General features: G+C 40.8%; 1 protein-coding gene across 1 annotated transcript; it reads left to right on the forward strand.

Annotated features, from left to right (window-relative positions):
- Positions 1-290: 290 nt before the first annotated feature.
- Positions 291-22,002, forward strand: C1QL3 (complement C1q like 3). The gene is made up of 2 exons (XM_029588775.1): positions 291-1,491; positions 15,165-22,002. Exons 1-2 carry the CDS (start codon positions 883-885, stop codon positions 15,342-15,344), a joined length of 789 nt encoding a protein of 262 aa, XP_029444635.1. The 5' UTR covers positions 291-882; the 3' UTR covers positions 15,345-22,002.
- The last annotated feature ends 1,808 nt before the right edge of the window (positions 22,003-23,810 follow it).

Raw genomic sequence — 23,810 nt, forward strand, 5'->3', positions numbered from 1 at the left:
AAGCGTAGAGAGGAGACCCTGCACCGCGTGGGCACGAAAGGGTGCCCCGGGGACTCGCTGCCAGGGCGGCGACAGCTAATGAAGCAACAGTGACAAATCTGGGCACAGAGAGCGCGCCTGCCTTGCGCTCTCCCGCTTCCCCCGCTGAGCTGCTCGGGAGGACCTCAGCGCTTCTCGCCACTGGTTGTTTGGAGAAGAAAAAAAAAAAAAAGGAAGGAGGACCTAGAAAGGAGAAGATCAAGTCAGCTTAAGATGGAAAGTTGAACCGAACTGGCACAGTATGCAAAAAAAAAAAAAAAAAAGTCGATGACCACGAGGAGCATAAAAGTGTGAGATGCCTTAGTGCTGGGAGGCGGTTTGCTTTGCTCTGCCCCACGTGGATGTGCAGCTTCGAGGTGCTTCGGAGGTGGCAGTCACGCTGAGTGAAGATTTGCGATTCTTTTTTTTTTTTTTTCTCTCTCTCTCTCTCTCTCTCTCTCGTGTAATGCAAAAGGGCAACGTTTCCTTTGGAGGAAGCCGAGACCACTTCGCGCCGCCTCAATCGCAGGAAGGCAAGAAGCCGCCACCGACGACCATGTGCGCAACCTGGCACCTGAGGGAGCAGTGAAGGGCGTGGGGGGGACTCTGCGTGTGTGTGTGTGTGAGAGAGAGAGGCTGAGATCGGATCCAGCTACGGCCAGGGACCGGACCCTGACCCCTCACCCCACCCCTCCCCCAGCCCCCCCAAAAACAAAAGCGCTCCAACTCTTTCTAGGGTTTTTTTTTTTTTTGTTTTGTTTTCGGCTTTAAGGAGGACCCCGACCAGCCTTCAAGATTTCGTCCAAAGGCAGGCAGGAGGATCGGCCCGCCCTGAGCCGGCTGGTGGTGGGCAGGAAGCGGCTGATGGCCGCCGGGGCGCTGGGGGTGGTGATGGTGCTGCTCCTGGTCATCCTCATCCCGGTGCTGGTCAGCTCGGCCGGCACCTCGGCCCACTACGAGATGCTGGGCACCTGCCGCATGGTCTGCGACCCCTACGGCACCAAAGCCCCCAGCACGGCGGCCACGGCGGAGACCTCGCTGCGGGAGCACAGCCTGCTCCAGTCCCTGCCCACCTTCATCCAGGGCCCCAAGGGCGAGGCGGGCCGGCCGGGCAAGGCGGGCCCCCGCGGGCCGCCCGGCGAGCCCGGCCCCCCCGGCGAGAAGGGGGAGGCGGGCCGGCCGGGCCTGCCCGGCCCCCCCGGGCCGCCGGGGCTGAACGCGGCCGGGGCCATCAGCGCCGCCACCTACAGCACGGTGCCCAAGATCGCCTTCTACGCCGGCCTGAAGCGCCAGCACGAGGGCTACGAGCTGCTCCGCTTCGACGACGTGGTCACCAACCTGGGCAACCACTACGACCCCACCACGGGCAAGTTCACCTGCTCCATCCCGGGCATCTACTTCTTCACCTACCACGTCCTGATGCGGGGAGGCGACGGCACCAGCATGTGGGCGGATCTCTGCAAGAACAACCAGGTGAGGGGGGGGGGGGAGGGCTCTGCCCCACACACACACACACTGCATGCCAGACCGCCCCGCACCCCGATCCCGAAAGCGGGCACTGGAAGTTTTGGGTTTTTTCTTTCTTTTCAAAGTGCACTTGTCTCAGAGCGCTCACCCTTCCCGTTCTTGGAGGGGGCGGGAGGAAGGAAGGAAGGAAACCTTCTCCAGGCTGAGGGTCACTGTGATTTCCCTGGCATAAAGCTTGAGAGAGCCGGGATGGGTCGGGGGAGAGAGGAGGGTGGCCAAAAAGAGGGGACTACAGGCAAGGGGGACTTGGGGGGAGGGGTGTAACTGAAAATGAATCAAACAAACCCCACCACCACTCTTTAAAAGAAGAGAGTAAACCAATAGTCAAAAGTTTTACTGTCGCAACTTAAAAGTGCACGAATTAGAAAAAACAGATAAATTCCTTTAGGGGTTGTTGTTTTTTGGTTTTTTTTTTACACAACAAAGTGATGCAACTTGTACAGAGTACAAGAAGAGACTTGTGTAAGAAATTACACTGATACGGATGCTGGAACTGCACTGGTTCGGGATCTGATAATAGTGTAGATTAAAAATAGGCACAGTAAGACCGGAGAGTCCCAGAAAGAGGGCAACGTTGTGAAGTCAGGAAAATAAGTTGGTAACATATTGTTGAACATCTGCCTCTCTAAAAACAGAACTCGGTTTGAGAAGAGCTGTTACATGCTCGTTTGTTACATCCTCCAAAACTGGAAGTGGGAATCAGTGAAACCCAAAACCTTAAGAACCATTTTCCGAAAAACGTTAAATATGATCTGACAACCCTTCCCCCCACCCCCCACCCCCATACTTATTTTGCGTATTAAAATTAGGATAAACGAAAGGAAAACATATCTGCATTTTTAAAGCATTCTCTGTTTAAAAAGAGCATCTCACATGAGGAGTTCACTGAAATTCGTTTGACTGCCTAAGACATTTGCGCTACTGTTCCGATTCCGTTTCTTGATAAAATAAGACATTCTTATCTAACACAAAGATATTTCCAAAACGAACACTATCAGCGTGTATTCTCATAAAACTAAGCTACAGCTGTGGATAGAGATGACACTCTTCATTAAGGGATTCCTTCTTGCCTAATTAGCCTAAAGCCTTGGAGGGCTGGATCCCGATTTCTCATCGTTTACGGAATGCATCACATACGGAGCATCCTTTTAAAACTATTAGTACTATGGATATCCGTTCATTACACAACTTTATTATTATTCGCCCTGTTCATCACATGCCTGGAAATAATCATACGATTTAAATCTTGCACGCCGTGCAATTATAAAAATAGCCTGAAGCTGCAGGCTTCCATCTAAATTGCTGCACTTCAAAAACTGTTCTAATCCGATGTAAATTCACGTATTTCTGTATTAGTATAAATTTCATTTAGATTGTTAGGCTGATCAGGCTTCATTGTCTAACCCAAAACTTCGCAAACAATCTCCCTCTACAAGTCAGATCTCGGGAATGGTTCGTAGCTGCCAGAATAAGAGCTGCCAGGTGGAAGGTATCGTGCTGGCTGCAGGAAGTGTACAAGTATCGAGATTTACAATGGATTCCTTCTATGAGAAACCCCCATAAGGCCAGGATTTAAACAAATCTGGATGGCAGATTTCCCCAAAGAGCTTTTCCCGAGCCCTGGACTGGGAGAAAGCTTCAGAGTAAATCTACCCAATTTCCGTAGGCGGCTTACGAATGAAATACAGGAAGAACTGTACTTTACAGAGAAAGGCAACTTCTGTAACGGGACTACAATTCTGAAATGGGTTTCCAAAAAAAACCGGAATCCGGTCCAATTTCCATAATTCAGATCCAGGTCTAAGTTATTGGCTAATAACGCAGACTCAGTATCTTTAGTGTTATAATCCACTTATTAAATAAGGCGGGAGATTGCTTTCTTCTCTTTAGGATTCACATCTACCCTCTCCTGAGAAGGAATCAAGTTGGAGCTTTGAGAGCAAAGAGTATTGAAACGGGCTGGGATGGCTGCAAGAAGTTCAGAGGAGGGCGGAAGCGTTTCAACGCCAAACGAGCAATTCACGGCCAAGATGAGGGATTCCCACGAGAAGGCGGAAAAAGATCGCGCCAAGCAAACTGCAGCCGCCACCTCTTCGACTCCTGACGTCAGGCAGATGGCGCGAAGCGTGGAGGAAGAGGCGCCATAAATATCTCGTAAAGGGGCTTGGGAGGAAACCCTGCTAACAGCTCCAGTGCTTCCACTTCGATCACTTAATTTAATTTGAGACTGCAGTCATAAACCACATGCAGGCTCTCCGGCAGGTCTAGCTGTCCCCATTTGCACCCGGTGGCTTGCGGCTGGTGAAGTCTTTTCATCATCCGGTGGTTGCACTTTCTGAGCAAATACACGAATGCCTCTTACATCCAGCAACCCGGAGATGGTGAGAAGCCAGGAATGCCTGCTATGCTCATTCTGGGACACCTTTAAACAAAAATATCGAAAGCCCCGATGAAAAATAAAATGAACCTTAGTCACTAAGTACAGGGGCGGACGGACCCCCTGCCAGTCATTCTGTATACTAGTTGTTGTTTTTAGGTAGGTTAAGGATATGCAGAGCAGAATCAGCGCTTGAAGGGCCTGTTGTAAATACCGATCTTGTTTTTTTGTTTTATTTTGTTTTGTTTTTATGTCTCTTGTCTGCAGTACGCATGAAACGTTATTTTTAAAAAGGGGGGGATGATACCAAAAGCATTGCCTAGTAGCATGCTAAATTTATAACCTACCTGGTCACTGATTAGGTTGGGTTGTAAAAAGGTCATAGGTTCAAGTCAAGCCACTTTCTAATTAGGTAATCAAATCTATAAACCATCGAGCCAGTTAATATTTCTTGTACCGTTTGTACTAGACTGGAGGGGGTTTTGGGGGAGGGGGGAGGGGGGGGGCTGGATGGAAGACATTTCTTCACTGCAAATGCGGAGTGATGCAAGGTTCATCAGCGGCAGAGAGCGCATTACAGATCTCACATGTCGGCTGCCTTCTGCTATCTCTGCATATCCCGGCATTAATTAGCAGGCACGTTCTCTTTCGTTTTCCTCGCGATGCCTGGCATTGTTTTAACGAAGCTGAACCAGGGGAGGCCATCGGGTTTATATTCCTCACATTCCTGAATCGTATAAATAGTCCATACCTGGAAATCTGCAGCCCCAGCGTTCCCCCCTCCCCCATCCGTTTCATGAAAGGATACTCGGCTCTGTCCAGCGAATATTATTGTGCATTATTTTTTGCATACCGCCAGCGTTTGCAGAGAGTAGAGGCCTATCCTTAGAATAGCTTTAGTTCATAGATTTCAGAGGATACAGAACATGCCCAAAGCAGCAAACAGCCCTTTTTTTTGTAATAAGTTTACTAGAAATAAAATAAAACCCATTTCATTTGAACTAATCCAGGATCACACAAAAGAGTACAGGTTATTATTTGTTACCTTTCCTTTTTATGGATTTCATAACTCTGGCTCCAATAATACTATCATTTTTTGTACAGATTACTCTCAAAATTTGGTTGTTGACTTGTGGGGTACAGCATTAGCTTGGCCATGGATTTACAAAGGGCACTATTTTCGTTTCTCAGAGATGTCTTTTTTCCTATAGACCGCACAGCAGAAAAGCTTTGTTAAGATGAGGCTGGGCATTTTCCAAAGTGGCGTTCCTCACTCTGTAAAATTAGGAAGGGTGCAGACAGTGATTACATTTGGTCATGTTCATGGCCTCGGAAACACTGCAAAACTGAGAACGCTGTAAAACAAGGCCTTTGAGGATGAATCCCAAGAACAGATTTAAGTGTCAAACAGCAGTCTTGTCCAGTTTGCTCAAATGATTAACTTTCATTGTATCTTGGCTTTGTTGCTTCCTCTTTACTTTTCTGTTGTCAAATTTATCTCTTTATTACTTTCTTTCTTTTCTTTTTTTTTGGAATAAACAACTGTGCACCTTCTATTATGGACACAGCACTTTTTTTTTAAAAGTCTGTCTCTGAGATCACTGGTTGTGCTACCTTCCCCTTTTGCATGTAGGATGCATGTAGGGTTTCTAATGATGTGTAGTTGAGCAGCCTCACAAGCTTGGGAGAGGTTTCTAAAATCCAAGTGGCTTTCAAAAATGTTAAAGATAAATATATCCTCAGGAATAAAATACAAGTAGAAAAAGTGAACTTTGTGATTTTTTGATTTAAATGTTACCCGAATGACTCAACTTTTCTTTTTCTTTTTGCTAGTTCTCTTTGGCAGTTGAATGCCCACTTGAGGCCATGTAAGCTCTTAATTATAAGCATAAAATTACATGGCTGAGAGAAGTGGATATTTTGCTGTTTTCATTGAGGCGTGTTGTATAGTAACCAGAGCTATTGTAAAACTGAATGCAGGCTTACAGCATCAAACCTGTAACATTACAGGGAACCCAAATAACCTTTAGCTAATCCTTCAACTGAATTGTATAGCTAACTATAAAGATCTTGGGTCAGGGCTTAATTTGTAGACAAAAAGGAAATAAAACAGTGGAACCAGAGTGGGTAGGGAGGGAGAGAAATATACTGGGGGGGGGGGGGGGAGCCACAATTGATTTACACCACCAGTTCTGCTCCATTTTATTGGGTCATTCTGCCAGAAATTAAGCCTTGGGTAACACACAAAAAAAGGGGTTTAATTAACACAAGTTTGAAACTTGTGAGCAATAGTGCCAATCATCAGACCAGGGTTCAAGCCTTAATGATTGGCACTGCTGCCTAAAAGTTTCGGATTTGTGGTAAATCACTTATTTGCTCTGCAGTGTCTGCTTCAGGATCACACACCCCTCCTCTTCCCTGCAGCATAGGAGAGGAGGGGCTGGTTTAGGGAGCAGAGTGGCTACTCCAGGTTCATCTCTTCCTCCCTTTAGGAGAATATCTCTGATGCTTTGCCTCTTACATTTGAATAGGAGCGGCAGAACTGTATTCCAGGCCATTCCCCCACAAATTAAGGCCTGGTTTGGGTCACATTTCCAAGGGATTTCTCCTCAGGCTTTATAAGGCCTTTGAAAATGGAGGCATTTCTTATAAATGTTTAGCCACAAATTAACCAAATTAGATTAGGAGCAGGGTATCAGGGAGACTTTTTATGATCTCAGGAAGGACAGCTGCATACATGGCACCTCCCCGATACTTAACCTACAGATTAGGAGCCACATGTGGCTCTCTTTCACCTCTGTGAATTTTTAGAACATCGTTACACTTTTTTGATTTTCATTTATTATATAATGCTTTCAATTTATATGCCACCCACCCCAGCAAAGGACCCGGACTGGCTTATATTTCCAAACATATATATCATATATAGCGGCATGTACACCAGGACATTAAATGCAATTATATGTCAAATGCAGTACCATACACAATAACTAATTAAAAAAAAAAGACAATAACTTTCCCTTCCTTTCCCCTTTTCTCACAAGGGCAAAGGGAAAATCCAATATAGTTCCCATTCAAACACTGCTGAAAAAAACCCACCCTACCCTCCGTCTCCCTTCTGGTCAGGCCCAGAGGAGAATCATAGACCCAAGCTGAGGCAAGTCAACCTTAGGAGTTAAAGAGAAGACAGATTCTGAACTTGACTCCATGTGGTCATAGTTCTGCAGGATTTCTGATTATGTATACAGTTGAATATCTGGAGATATTTAGTCCACCATATTTCTTCTCATGCAACAACAAAAAAAAAAATGGAGTTTGAGTTGACCTTGTGGATATTCAGCTGTTCCATGAAAGGCATTTTATTTTTTTCCACATCACTAAATTCCACAAATTTTCGGGTAGAAAACTTTAGCACAAAAGGAGAACAGGGATAGTTAAAATATCTTATTTTGGGGGGGGGGGGGGGGGTGTCAATTTTCAGCCTCTTTGTCTGGCTAAGTGCTGGATTTATCCATTTTCCAGGATTTCAAAATCATACAGATCTGACCATCCCTGCCATAGCCGGATAAGTTTTTGTTTGACTAAAAACGAATCCAGCAATGTCACAGGTAGGCCGGGACATTCCTGGGGGGAGCACATTTATCCAAAGTTAGCTGCAGCACTGATTTTGAGCATTATCTGACTAAAGGAGTTGAATAACTTTAGCAATGCCAGCGAGGAGGAGTAGCCTAGTGGTTAGAGCAGTGGGCTATAAACCAGGGAAACCAACATTCAGATCCCATTATCATGCCTTATGACCCTGCATAAGTCACTTTACCCACCCTCACCTTAGGTACAAAATTAGATTATATCCCCTCTAGGGTTAGGGAAATACCTGAATGCCAAAAAGCAGAATATAAATAAATATATTCAGTGGCATAGTTGTGCTGCTGAATGTGTTGATCTCACTAGCTATAAATGTACTTTGCAATGTTTGGGGTTTTTTTAAAGCTGGAAACACAGGAAGTGCAGCGACAATATCTGAATTCATGGAATAAATACAGGGGATCTCTAAGGAAGTGATGAGAGTTATAATGCTAAATTAATTGGACGGATGGGCCATACAGTTTTTTTTCTGCTATCATTTTTCTATGTTTCTGATGTTGTAATGTTCCAATGTATGCTTCAATACGGAAATGTAGTTCTGTTGTATTATAAACATAAGTATTAAATATTATAAGATTTGAGTAACACATTTTGCAAAAGTCCTAAACAAACATGATAATTCACCCTTGTTCTTTCAGTGTCTATCACTCTCCATCCTCCCTACTGCTATTGACATAGGGGCCAATATAATAAGCTGAATGTTAAAGTGTTGCACTGAAATTCAGTGCACAGTTTCTTAACACACACAACTAAAATTGTGTTAGTTTATGGTATGCTAATGGGAGTTAAAAAATACACAGAAATTTGAAAATATTTTCCTTGTATAAAATATCTTATGCACACAAAAATATTTTCAGCACAGAAAACTTGTTTTTTGGCACATACATCATATTTTATTCACAGAGAACATAACATATTTTGTGTGTACAAAGTATGATTTTTTTTGTGTATAAAATCCCAACTGGCACTGAAATTCCAACTTTTGCCCATAGATTATGTATTTATTATTAGTTCTATACTGTTCATCAGATACCGGATCTGGTCAGATCGGTGTACAACAATGTTGCACCGTACAATAAAAACAACAAAAACTCAGTTTAATAATACAAATAAACACAATATAAACTTTACTTCATCTTTGATTAAGAATTAAGTTTCCAGTGCACTGTTCTGTATTGGGGGGGGGGAGGGGGCGGTGAGTAATAGCTAATGCCATCATTAATATGGGGTTTACATGAGAGAGCTCTAATCAGTATGCAATGCATATTGTTGTGTGCCCGGTTTTTTTTTTTGTGCACAAACCTCCTTGCTGCATTGACAGTAAAGTTTGTGCACAAAACATGTGTGCACAACTGCGGATTAAAATGTGTGCTCTGCCAAGTGCACCTTATTACATCAAACCCATAGGAAGTCATGAGAGTTACTCTGAACATGACTGTAGGACTTCTCAGTTCAGTTCTATAACAGAGCTCTGGTTAACTAAAAAGGTGCAATCAGAGTGATTATTTTTAAACTCAAAGCTTTGGCCTGACTGCCTACAAATATTTTAGGGATCACAAATCAATAACGGCTGAAACATTTTTCCTAATTTTTGAGACAAAAAATACTCCTTTCCTGTTCTGTCTCTGTCCACTGCTTTGGAAATACCTTATCTTAAGAGGATGGAGGATTGGACAATGCTCTTGCTGTAATTCATAAAAGAGAAATAGGAAAAAAACCCAACAACCCTTATCAGCAGAATAGTCAGGAGTTTGTACTTGTTTCTGTGAAAGAGATGAGCTATTTCTATTTTGGCAGCCTACTGGAAGCAGTCTAGGGTATTCCCACTCACGAAAATGTTGAACACCAAATGATGCATGAAATGTAATTTTCATTATGGTGATTAACAATAATGTTTTATCCATTTATAATTCAGTGCAGAAAATAAAGTGAAATGTAAATTATTAATGGACCTTGTACAAATGGGGACATCAGTAACTGCAGATAAAATATGATGGAGGCCGAGCACTCAATCCAGAACAAGACTTACCCTTGAACAGTGTGCTTTAAAGGTGAAATGTGATTGGTCTGTTCATTACTATTTTAAACCAAAATCAAGTGTGTTAAAGAAATAAAAGAAAGATGCATACCTATCAATATACAAAATAGAGTTCTGCACTCCTTCCTCTTAATGGGGAGAATTTATAAGAGCAAAAGATCCTGCCAAACCATATTACAGAGGTGGCCAACTCTGGTCCTCAAGAGCCTCAAACAAGTCTTTTCAGGATATCCACTATGAATATGAATGAGAGAGATTTATATTCCCTGGCTCCAGTTTATTCAAATAGATCACAAGCATATTGATTGTGGCTATCATGAAAACTCAACCTGTTTGTGGAAGTCCAGGACCAGAGATGCATAAACTTTAAAAACTAAAATTTAGTACAGTGGTTCCCAAAACTGTCCTGATGGACACCCAGCCAGTCAAGTTTTTGGAATATCCAAAATGAATATGCATGAGGTAAACTCGTATGCGGTGGAGTCAGCGCATGCAATTAGATCTCATACATACTCTTTGTGGAAATTCTGAAACCTCAACTGGTTTGTGGTCCTTGAGGTCTGCATTTGGAGACCCCTGCACAGAAGGTTCTTCCATTTTGGGAGTACATTTTAAATTGCTTGGGTAGCTTGGGTCTGTAAGCTAATTTTCAAAGGGAAACAGTGTGTACATTTTCAGCTATTGAGAAGAGGGCAATTTTCAGCTTTGTTACCCAGGCAAATCCCTTTGAAAATTGCCCTTCTCCTGACTATGGGAAAATTGTTTAGATCATAGGCCCTTTTGAAAGAGTACTATTACCTGTAGTAATGACAGAATGCCTAGGGAGTATGGTGTGCCTATTGATAAGGAGAAAAAGACATGCAATAATATTAGAAGTATGAATGGGAAAATCTGTGCCAGAGAATTAATTTCACTTGGACCAATTTTTTGGTGCATGCACATTTTTATTTAATATACAACCATTTGATACCACTATCTTTTCCTTTGTAACAAATACATTGTCTTTCAGATGCATCTATACAGGTTTACTAACTTTTTCCACTTCTCCCTTAGTATTACCATGTTAAATATATGGTATTCTGCCCTACAACTGAACTTAGAAGAGGCCTGCAACCATGTTCAGAGTAACTCACATGGCTTCATATGGCAGTAGCGGCAGCAGGAGGAGAGTGATACATAATCAATGCAGTCTGCAGATATTTTTAGTAGTTAGGAAAACTACTACAAATGTCTGCCTACTAAAAATATCTGCAGACTGCGTTGATTAGACTTACTTTATTGGTCATAAATCCAAATCCACCTCCAGAACTGTCTGCTTATGCTAGATAGCAAAACTTGACTAAGGGAGATCATGCGTTAGCAACTAAACAACGTTCTCAAGCTGCACATGATTTCAGATCATTGCGTGTTCATTTCCTAGGTCACAAGAATGTGCATATAAGAGGGATCCACGATGTAACTGCATTAACAACATGCAGCTCTAAAAACAGAATTCTAGTAGCTATATTAATCCTGGAGGGTATACTTTTCATTGGAACAACAAAAAAAACCAGTGTAATACAGACTTGGGAAACTCGGATCTTCGAGTGCCGCAAGCTAGTCAGGTTTTCGTGATCTCCACACTTAAAACCTGACTAGCTTGTGACATCCAAGGACTGAAGTTGCTTACGTTTGGTATAATATATCAGGTTATTGAGACTACATAGATGCCTTCTTTGGCTGAGACAGCTTTGAAAGCGAATAAGACATGGAAAGATCAGGAGTGTATTTAACCACATAAACATTGATACAGCCTAGAAACTTTCAATTGCTAGATAAAATTTTCATGTCGCAAATATTCCAGGTGTTGCATAACCTTTGCATCCCCCACTGCAGCAGCAACCAGAAATCAGATTTAAAAAATGCAATATACCATTTTAATCAGCATTCAAAATGGAATTAAACAACATATAATTAAGAGTTGGCGTGCCCACCGTTAGCTTGCAAAATGGCTTTAAAATGAGTGGGGGAATAGCTTTTTCTCTGCTTGTTGTTAGCGATCGACTATCATCAGATTCATTAAGACACTCATCGATAGTCTTACCCCATGTCCTGTGAACCCAGCTTTCACTTCAACCTAATTTTTCGGCAATCCACTTTTTCATTATAAAGGTTGCTCCAGCATCACGCGCCTCACAAAATGCAATACACTTAATACGGTCAATCTGATGCTGTGTGTTGCTAACGTATGTTCCGGCCATAAATAATACATTTAAGTAATGCGTAAGGTACTGTTAAATTCCAACTTGAATGTTCTACAAAATGGTAAAAAAATATATATTAGTGGGATAATCCAGTGGGGCGCTAGGGGGGGAGGCAAAGGTTATGCAACACCCGGTAGACTAGCTTTTAATGGAAAGGTGGTTAAAAGTTTAAAGGGTAATGCACATTAGATCAATGATTATTCCTAGGACTTTCTAGCTGTACACATACTACACAGGGTTTCTAAGATTGCAGGTTCTTGAGTTTTTTTTTAGAAATACAGGCTAGGAAGGGTTTTGCAGTCCCTTTGTCCAGTCGCCATCATCTTTAATTACTTTTATAAACCATTTAGAAGGCACTTTTCAAAGCCTTTTACTTGGGTACATTTGCTTGTCTGAAAATTGCCCTCACTCAGTCCAGCTAAAAGTAGGTACAAGCTTCCACCTGCCTGAAGGAGTATTTAGGTTATTGAAGGAAAAACAGCCCACATTTTCAAAAGCATATGCACTATTGTACCCTCCCCCAGTGCTGCACAAAACAGCAGGCGCAAAGCACGGGGTAATTTAATGTACCCATTTACACTAATCACCCATTTTTTTTCTCTTTTAAAAAAAACTGGTAAAAAGTACATGCACTGAAAGCACCTGTGAATTTTAGAACTGTGTGGGCAATTTCCAGATTGCACACTTAATTTCAAAGTCAATATCACAAACATCTTTTATGTTAGGTCTAATGCAGGCTAGTGGCAATAGGTCGATTGTGCTGTATATGAGATTAGCATTACAAAAAAAGAAATTACAAAAAAGATTGGAACATACAATCTTAACAATCTCAGAGGGAGAAAAGAACTTCATTTGAATGAGTGGTTACTATCTGGATTCTTATTATACTGCCTGTGTTAGCATGACATGCTATTTTGCATTGTGACCTTATAAACTTCTGAACAGCCTATTAGATTTGAAATCATTAAAACTTTTTTTTTTTTACTAGCATTTCAAAACTGTGAGATTGGCTCACATAAAAAAAAAATTAATTTCAAAAGCTCTCATTTAAACTTTTAAAAAGGATAAGGATGCATGAACCTTTATGAATTACAGCTCATCTCTTCTGAATTTCAGAAAGGACAAAAAAAAATTCAGCATATTGCACATTGCCAAGTCATGCATTATTACTTAGTTCAGATTTACAAAGCCAGTAAATCACTTGCGTCTTTATGCCGCTAGGTATAGCTATCCTATCTAAGGACCAAGCAGCAAAGCAGACGTTCTGAATTAGCTGAAAGGATCATTTCTAAAGATGAAATACCTCACCCTGCAAAACCAAAATAGTACAAGTTATAGATTAAATTTAAAGCAGCCGTGCTAGCTAGAAGGGTTTTTAAAATAGGCATTTGCCCATTCCTTGCTCCCGTGGTCTTTCTTCTTTGGTCTTATTTTAAAGTGTCCTTTTTTTTTCGGTCCTGACAGCTTATATTTTCATACTTTTTTTTTTTTTTCCAAATAAAAGCTGGGCACTGCTTCTTGCAGCCAGTCCCCATATTAAAAAGTCTTCTGCCGTATGTCTGCTCTTTAGCTCTCAGTGCTATGCACAAATCGAAATGTTGCTTGCATGAGATTCTGAAATTAGTGGAAGCTGTTGCTTTATCAGAGGATTTGGGCTTGTATTCTAAACAACGAAAATACTAATAGATGATGCAAGATGTAGCGAATAAAGCTGAAAAGTAGATGAGAAACTTTACAGGCACCCTGGGGGTTTTTTTTTCTCCAAAAGTATAGCACTGTAGTGGTGGTGGGAACAGACATTTTGGTGACATTGGGAGAGTTGTATAAATGAACAATTTGGTGAGAATGTCTTTCTACGATAAAAATAGAATTGACCATGACTGTAATCTATAAGATATCAGGACCTGTTCTGCAAATGGTGAACAGAGGTCCAGAACTTAAAGATCATAAGCAAGGGATTCTTTCACTTTAGTTTGTTATAGAAAACATAATGTCATCTATCTACAACATGCTTGTGATAGATACAGAGAGCAGTGACAGGAAAAAGGTTGCGTGGTGGAGTAAATAACATGAAGGATGTGGGGGTGGGGAGGGAAGAGCTGGTGTTAAGTATGGGACTTTATATGTTCATCTCCCAAAGTAGTAGAGCACCAGAACAAGGGTCCATCAAGCCCAGTATCCTGTTTCCATCAGTGGCCAATCCAAGTTACAAGTAGCTGGCAAGTACCCAAACATTAGATTAATCACAAGCTACTTTTGCTTATTAATTACCATAATAGCAGTTTATAGATTTTTCCTCTAGGAACTTATCCAAACATATTTTTTAAACCCAGTTATAGTAACTGCTGTAACCACATACGCTGGCAATGAATTCCAGAGCTTAACTATGAGCTGAGTGAAAATTAATGTTCTTCGATTTGTTTTAAATGAGCTACTTGCTAACTTCATGGAGTGCCCCCTGGTCCTTCTATTATCTGAAAGAGTAAATAACTGATTTACATTAACTTGTTCAAGTCCTTTCATGATTTTGTAGACCTCTTATCATATCCCCCCCTCAGTCGTCTCTTCTCCAAACTGAACAGCCCTAACTTTTTTAGCCTTTCCTCACAGGACAGCCGTTCCATGCCCCTTATCATTTTGGTCACCCTTTTCTGCACTTTCTCCAGTGCAACTATATCCTTTTTGAGATGTGACCAGAACTGCACACAGTATTCAAAGTGCGGTCTCACCATGGAGCGATACAGAGGAAACTGGGCAGACTGGTAGGCCAAATGGTCCTTATCTACCATCATCTACTATACAATAAAATAAAAGGGTATTACTATATTCTACACATATATATGTATAATTGTTATTCTTCATTTCCATATCATCTACTATATTAGCAATTGTTTCCGGAAAAACTTAATGTTACAATAACTTGTAGAATTTAGCTGCTTATGAGAGAATGTTGTCCAGACTATGCTATGCCAGTTAGGATACTGCAATCCCTATGTGTGGGTAATAGCTGTCTTGACCCACAAGTGAATTGCTCTTTGTAATATTTTCCTTTAGGGAGAATTAAATATGACAGATGTACATTTGTCCAATTTTGCAGTGTTGATGGATCTCACAAATCACTGGCTACTGTTTACAATACCATTGCTTTTGCTGTTGGAAAAATCTTGCCATTAGCATCATTTTTACAGGAAAACCATTGTCTAGAGGTATGGCAGATATAAAAATAATGAAAAAACACTGAGTATGAATTCTTCAAAGGTCTGTTTTATATCTATTATTCAGGAACATAGTATTAACACATGTGTATTTTGTGCAGGTCCGCGCAAGTGCCATCGCTCAGGATGCTGACCAGAATTACGATTATGCCAGTAACAGTGTGGTTCTTCATTTAGAGCCTGGGGATGAGGTCTACATTAAGTTAGATGGAGGCAAAGCACATGGAGGGAATAACAATAAATACAGCACTTTTTCTGGATTTATCATCTATGCTGACTAATGAAGATTCCAGAATTAATACTTTTTCCCAGTCTTCGGGATGGATTTGTAAGCCCTAACTCAGTGAACTGTGGATGGCAGAGGATATCCACCTTGGGACATCTTAGCAGTGGAAAAAAAAAATACAGTGCTACCTGACTCGCATCTGTAAAACTCAGAAAATTTTAAGGGCTCGATTCACCCAAATTAGGGACATAGAAATATGTATGTTAGAAAGTTGCAGAGCTTCACAAATAAAAAATCACATTCTATGTTAAAAAAGTGTAACTTAGAGGCCCTGTGTTCCTTGAGAAAACCAAATAACCCCTTTATACATTTTAGGCTGATGCCCCACTTTGAATTATATAATATATGTTATAAACTTCATGCAATATACATTATTCCTCATTATCCCTTTTCAGTTTTGCACGCACTCTCTCACCATGATTTGAAACTGGGCAGAGGAAGCCTTCTGAATAATGTGCCTACTCAGATGTTAGCTTAAACTAAGGACAATAAACTGAGCACTCTTGCCCACACTTCAACAATCATGCGGTCTCATTCAAAGAAACACACAAGCACTTATACCACCCAGCTCCACTGGAATCAATGGGGAAACAAGGAAAAGCAGTGTTTCATTTATTGAGCAAAAACATTTTTATTTCAATATAAAATAGCAAAATTGCTATATAGGAATTAGGGAAATGTCCCATGTACACAGACCTCAGGAAAAAAAAAAACAACAAAGGGTCTCATTTTTTTTCAGAAATCAGCAACAGGAAATCTGCAGCATGGTTCACATAGTAAAATTGGATTTTCAAGAGGCTAAACTTGTGTGCAATTGTGGAACAGTGAACAATATGTCAATGCTCTTCTGAACCGGTAGATGGGGATATAAATTTTTACAAATACCCAGGGTGAAAGGTGATACCATTATCACCTACTAACATACAAAAAGGAGGACTCATCACATACTATATTCATGTTACACTTGTTTCTCAACACTGCACACAAGGGTTCATTCTCTTCTGTACCTACCAACCAGAACTCAGTCATGGGGATATTTACCACGATCACACTTGTACTCCTACAGTGGGCTCTGCCTTAATGTGTGAGCACTAACATAAGACCTAGGGAACCTGATCAACAAATTCATCACCTGCTGTTTGTGTGTGTGGGGTGAAAGAGAGGTTTGAGTTGTATATGTGTACAGCATCATGAGCAACTTGAAAAATGTCTCTGTAGTAATGCTTGTGATTATAAATAGCTGGTATGCTGGAGTTCTTCTTAGCAGTATTGCATATGCTTATTTAATATACACAAAAGGTACATATATATATATATATATATATAATATATCATTCAAGTAGAAAGTATGTGACGTGCAAGCTTGAATGTGCAAGATGTGACCACATTTATTTATTTACTTTAAAATTTTTCTGTTCCACCAATCCACAGGTCTTGGTGGATAACAACTGAACATGCATAATTAAAATCATAGTACGCACAATACATAGGCTAATATAGACAGTAGGTTAGAGCAGAATAGTTTTTGAAAGTATCTCTGGCAGGAAAAGTGGCTGCCATTGACCCTTTAAATGCAACTTTTGCATGAGAAATGAAATGTTAGTGCTTAAAAATAGGGAATCATTATTCAAAAAATTGTAGGGGAAGCTATGCAGCAAAGTAAAAGAAGGGAATTTGTTATAATTAGTTTTCCTATTTATTTTTTCTTATTTTATACAGGGTAAAATCACTCATAGGAAATATTGGTATATGTGTGACTGTGGTAGGACTCCAGCCCAAACTTATGCTAGCTTCATGCTAAAGTTAATATATTCATGGCTGAGGGCTCCCAGAGGTGAATAAAATATGCATATATATATATTTGGGTGAATAAGTGTTTGTGGGAAGACCCGTGGATAGTGTGGAAGCTGTTGAAGGAATGTCTAGGGTAACTCCTTCAATACACTTAGAATCTCTTTTTAGACAATGAATATCTTTTTGGTCCAACAGCTGCTTTCATGCTCCATTTGTCCTCAAGAGGCCAAAATGATTTTGGGTGAATCGAGCCCTATATAGATTTTGGAAAGTAAAGTATATATATATATATATATATATATATATATATATATATATAAAGCAAGTTAAAACAGATGTTTGAGCTTCCACCGCCAAAACAAATATTCTTTATTGTTAAGTGTCTATGTGAATTAAGTCCTGTATAGATCACAATTTTTACAGAAAATTTATTCTTTCAGTCTGCTCTCATTTGATGTATTCTAATCTTGCTGCTTTCCCCATGCTTTGGCTTTGGTTCTTGTGAGCTGCCTGTTTATTACGAAACTTTCAGTGCACTCATTGTATGGTGAAGAACAATTGTACAAGGAAAAGAATATGTAAAGTAATCAACACATGCTGCCTCCATCCAAAAACATTTTTAGAGTTAATGGCAAGCTAGAAGTAAAATAATTTTTTTTTTTAAATATACATGTTTATTACTCAGAAACAAGTTTAGTTGGAAAGAAACAGATGCTAAGAATCTCAAAATAGATGCAATGGTTCAAATAAAAAAAGCATACAGTAAGTTTTAGAATATCCACAAACTATCAAATGACATGTTTTAATCCCAATCAGCAGAGAACATGAAACTTTTTAAAATGTTGAGTTAACAAGCCTTCAAGATCCATTTTTCTTTAGAGAAAGCTCTTCCTGTCACATAAGTACTATCTTCTACAGAAACAAGGCGTTTCATACAGTATTTACTTCTGGTCTTTGAGTACCTTGTTTTCAAATCCTAGGCTTTTCAAATATATATAAAAAGATGATTGCAGACCATTATATAACTTTTTTGTACTATAATAACTTAAAAAAGAAAAGGCATTAACACTATTCATGTATCTTTGCATGCATTGCTAATGGTAGTGATGGCACTCTACAGCATCATCTCACCAGAAAGCCTGTACGTGGTAACTTAACAGGCACTATTTCGTAGCTGTGGGTGGACCAGAGATGCCATTTTGAAGATGTGAGATAAGGAGAGAGGCTTAAGCATTATGCTTAGTAACCGCTTACTTCTAATTTACAATGAGAAAAGAACACAGAATTGATTCACCTCTTGATGGTTTTGGCCTACAGGAAATGAACTGCAACCAAATATCTGGTTTTCCCCATATATCTACTGTTGGGAAAAGGGATATGTGGTCATTATTTGGTGCATTTCTAAACTCTCAAAAATTCATTCGCAAGGGCCCAAATACAAATATTTGGATCAAGCAGTAGGCAGAATCCACTTATACTTTTATTAGCAGGATCGTCTGCATCTTCCTCTCCTGCACACAAATGGCTAACCAGCCATGTGGCTATGTGACTTTTCTTCACTTCCCGAGGCCTCTGCCCTAAATAGAGTACTCCTGCTCACAGAAGGAACACGTCTGACTTGACCTTTCTTTCGCCCACGAGGTAGCCATTATCCCCATTTGCTAGGAAAAATGAATTTTTAAACATTTCTTCCTGAGGAAAATCATGGGAGCTGGCTTGTGCCACACTATTTTCTTTTACTCTATTCCAATTCTATCTCTGGTTCCCTTTAGGCAGACGGTACCATTATGCCTGCAAAAAGAAAAAAAGCAGAAAAGGTGAGTGGGAAAGAAGGCGGAGAGCATTTGCAGTTTCTAGGTAGAGCAGAGATCCTCTCACTGCCTCCAGGAGACCTCTTCTTCCTCCTGTTGGACGTTAGCCCTTCAGGGAGTCTGCGGCATGGGCTGGGAAGGATGGGGAAATGAGAAGAGAGGAGAAACTCCGATGCAAGGGGGTAATAGAATGAACAAAGAGTTAAAAGGCGGGATGCACAGAAGACAAATAGACAAAAGAGTAGCACAATGGAAGACAATATGCAGGAAACAGAGATAATGGGGCTAATGTAATAAGCTTTTTTTGCATGTGATATCACACACGTGTTCCTACGCTAATCTTATGCATGAAATAACACGGTCGGTGCGGGAAAAACCGCACGCGCAAACCGCTCAAAAAGCCGCGGCTGGTTTAGCATGAGTCCATGCTAATGCCATGCAAAGGAGCAATTAACTATTCATGGGCAATGCAGAGAGCTGCGCTGGCGTTACTGCAGGGGTTTTTTTTTTAGCACCTGGGCCTGGGCAGGAGTTAAGTGTAAGCACCTGTCGGGAGGTTGAAAAATTAAGTGGCAGAAGTCAGAAGAGAGGTCGGAGAGGGAACAGGCACATGTCAGAAATGCTGAATGCTTTTGTAGTCCCTTCCAAATCTCTGCTGCATGTCCCCCTCTCACCGGCATCTGCCACTATAGCTCCCACATGGTTGGTGACAGATCATGAAGGGGTTAGACATTTCTCTTCCCATCTTCAGTCCCACTCCCAGACCACTAACTCACTACTGTCTTATGACAGAGGAAGGCTTTCAACCAAGAATCAATCATGGGTCACCACTGTTTTTATTTATTTTATTTATAATTATTTATATCCCACCCCTCCAGGCAAGAGAGATTGAGGTGGTTTAAAGGAAAAATATTCATAAATTAATATTTACAAATTCAAACATAAAACAGTACAATAAGATCATAAAAGAAGCAATCCTTTTGAGTGAAAAGGAAGTTCTAAAACAGAAGTCATTATATGAGACGAAAAGAAGGTAGACCAGGAATAACATTAGAAAATATTTATTCTACAATGTATGCATAGAATTTTCCCCATCTTCCTCATTCTGTGTCTGTCTGCATTTTCTGAGTGTTATATTTTGTTTTACTTCTTCTTTGGTTAAGTATAGTAGTCTTTTTATTCTCTTCCTCTTGTTATCATGCCTGAGCAAAGATTTGTTGCCATTTTAATACTTCTTGTTACTGCTGTCCATAGTTTCTCTGTACCATCCCCTATCACTGACATGACTTCCTTAACACAAATTGTTAATTTCCCTAAAGTTGGTCCTTCTGAAACTTAGGACCCTTGATCTAGTAAGCTATATGGTTCCGATGATCAGTGCACCCAAGGCTGTCCCCCATTGTGACCTCAGTGACACCATCTCGACTTGTTGATGCCAAGCCCACTGGTGCCTGAGCACTGTTAGACTCCACAGCTTTCGGCAAGGATTCCAGTATCTCCCTACTTCTAAATGAACATGAGCTAGCATGCTCTAATCTATGTCTGATAAATTTAAGTTCCTTATTAACAGCAATTTCTCCTTGCATGCTATCCACATCTACTACTTCTCCTTGTGATGGCAGTCTATAGATTATGAAAAAAAATATCTGGGTTTATTGCTTAGGGGCTTCAGAGCGCAATTCTGCATGGATATTTGTTTTGCTTGGATTTTCTGCGCGTATCTCATTTCCATGCCACCCCTTGTTACATCCTGCAGAGGCCACATGCACTATAAAAAAGACATGCACTGAAAAACAGCGCCAATTTCACCGCTCCAAAATGTGCTGTTCTACGGCATGCAATAGAGGATCAAGACCAAAGCACATGATGAAAATGGCACAGTACACATACAGAGACTGAAAGCAAGAGCACCCATTCTGGAAAAGTTGGAAAAATGGACACACATAAATAGGACAAAAAGGGGGCATTTCCTTTGAAAATTCACTTGCCGGCCCATTTTGAAAATTGTCCCCAGGCTTTATATGCATTACTAGCATTTAAAGAGACCATTTGCTTGTGCTACCTAGGATCAGCTGATGAGTATCCCATTCTCTTTGCTAATAGCAGGCATTAGAAAAATAGCAAGAAGAATGAGTGACAATAGTCACCTTTGGCCTCCAGATGTGTCCATTTATTTATACATTGCATAGTTACCGCCATGAGTACTGATAGCAGGAAGTGCTGTTGGCATCCTAGCCTAGAAGGCACTATGTCAGCCAATCTGTATAATGGCAGTGTTTAGAAGGTGACAGGGATTTTGTACAAGGAAGGGAGGGATGGGTGTTTGAAGGCAGGCCCCTCTCCTATATGGCTGAGGATGCAGGGAAAATGATGCAGCGATGATGGGCATGGCAGATGAAGCTCTGCCAGTTAGTGCTGCTAGCCTTTTAGGCCTGTGTAAGACCATTAGGCCATGACAGCAATGCAAATAAATGTGTAGATAAGCAGAAATGTTCTTTTTTTTTAATTTGTGTACATGCTATCCTTGCATATCTGTAGTTTCCCATTGCCTGCTTCTGGCTAAGACATTGACAGTTTTCTTTCTCATTGTAATAAACATTTTTTTCTTTGTTTTTTTGCCAAGTGTGAGAATCTAGTGTTTTCCCAATTGATTCCTATGGCGTTGAAGTGGATAAGTGTTTCAGTAAGCAGGCATTTTTAATGTCTTGCCCTTAGTGCAGACTGCAATCAGAGCCTGATCATGTTCAATGCAGTTTCCCTGCCTTTTCCTATAGGGGACTGACATCATCAGAGCAACTCTGATAAGTGATAATGAGGCTTATGCATAAGGAAATGAGACAGTTAATGTATTCCCTGGCTTGATGGAAGGTGAGCATGAAATACCTCATTATCAACTATTTTCACCTTATGCAGTCTCTGTTCCAGCTTGGCATTTTTATTTGTCAGCCTGCCCGAACAGCTAGTTGCCTCAGCCTCCTTTCTGGCATCAAAATGGGTGAATCAATCTCAAAGTGTATAACAAACTGTATGTTAAAAAAAAAAAAAAAAGCTGCTGCCCCACAGGAAAGATTTCTTAAAATGTTGTTCTGAAGTGGCTGTGAGAGAAAGAATAGAATGTGTAAAGGATACAGGAATATAACATTATGCCTGCTAAACAGTAAGGTTATTGTCCAGCTCTAACTCTCTCCTTTGACTCGCCCTCTAATCTGTGCTCAGATAAGAGAGGGTTTGTTAGAGATAGCATTCTCCCCTTTTAAAAGGAGTCAATACTTTCAGATTCAGGCTGGACTCTACGTGGTTTACTTTAACTAACTGGAAGTGCTATACACCCAACAGCAATACAGATGTAAATCTGCATTCTTTCTCTGCCAGGCTGCGTGGCCGACCGCAGGCTTTACAGCTCCCTCTGCCACAGTGCCCTCAAGGGGTAATTATGCCAGGCATGCTCAATGCATGCAGCCCACGGTTGTTTCCAGGGATTGGGTAGCCAACACAGGCTTCTCTTCCGCACAGCGCCTGCTCCCCCAGGTGGTGTGGACATCTCTGTCTGAGTGATAGCTCCACAGCCCCAGGTGCCTTCCCTATCTTTGCTAGCATAGTGACCCCATGGCCCAGAGTACTGCAAACAAGGGGGTCATGGATGGACGGACCTGCCCAAGACATAAAGACATTTTCTTGCAGAAAGAACCCCTAGAAATGGATAAGGGCTGTTCAGAATTGTTATTGCCTCTTGGGGTACCCTTGGCTATCCATAAAATTTCATGCATTCCTATCAGGTATCTCATTATTTATGAATTCAATGATGGAGAAATAATTGATTTCAGATGCAGTTATTTTATAGTTTCATTTGTTAGAGTAAGCAGTGGGTCTACTGCACAGCAGGTAAAGGATAGGTCTCACCCTATATTCTTATTGTAGCAATACTTACATTAGGTTACAGTAGGAAGAGGGGTGGTTTTTAAAGTCATTTTATGCCGATTCTGAACTTCTTTGTAGGGTAATCTTTTTCTTTCACTCTGCAGCAGTTGGCTGCGTGTGCTTCCTGCTTAATGATAATTTGATCCCCCCCTCTGATGCAATAGAGCAAAACTATTGTTTTATGACATTCAGGACCACTGACAGAAGTACAGAGATGAATATTCTTCTGTTGCAAAGTATTTTCTTTCTACTTCCCTTCTCAGCCGGCACCTGTCATAACCTATCCCATGCATTCTTCTTGTGTGTCTGACCTTCATGACGGCCTCCTTTTGATATCATTGCGTTCCTGTTACCAGATGAATTTGAGGGACACTGAACTGTCTGCCTTCTAGTCTCCATGGCTCTACTCATTAAAGGGCTTGATTTTCAAAAGCTTTTTCACAATACAACACAAACATCCAGTGCAACTGCAGTACCAGCTGCATTACCCTTATAAAAAGATGCCTTACTTAAAACAGAAAGTTTATCTATAGTTTTTAATCTTCTTTAAGAAGTCCAGTAAACTGCTCTCCTTCCACATTTTTTTTCTATAATATTTTCTCTTCTGGAAGATTCTGCTATCACAAATTCTCTTTCTCACAAATATTCCCAGTACAGCTGTTGATTCCTGGCTCATTGCTTATGAGCAGGAATTAAATCTAGTAGAGTAGCACAAACCTCTGCTTTTGAAATCATATAAAACCTGCTGAAAAGTTACTTCCCTCTATTGACAACCCCTCTATAACACGAAAAAGCATTTTCAAAAACAAATCTGTAAAAAAAAACCCCCAAAAAACAATTGTTCCATTGTACAGTGTTTCTCTGCCCAGAACTGCATTCCACAGCAGCCAAGTCAGCCAGCTCTGCATCCTGAAGGAAAACTCTACGCTTCAGGACCA

The sequence above is a fragment of the Rhinatrema bivittatum genome, chromosome 2, assembly GCF_901001135.1.
Source record: "Rhinatrema bivittatum chromosome 2, aRhiBiv1.1, whole genome shotgun sequence".
Classification (NCBI taxonomy): domain Eukaryota; kingdom Metazoa; phylum Chordata; class Amphibia; order Gymnophiona; family Rhinatrematidae; genus Rhinatrema; species Rhinatrema bivittatum.

Excerpts from the sequence above, each read along its gene's own strand:
- C1QL3 (XM_029588775.1), top strand. The coding sequence starts at position 883 with ATGGCCGCCGGGGCGCTGGGGGTGGTGATGGTGCTGCTCCTGGTCATC. Across the intron at positions 1,492-15,164 it reads ATCTCTGCAAGAACAACCAG|GTCCGCGCAAGTGCCATCGC; the intron begins GTGAGGGGGGGG and ends TATTTTGTGCAG.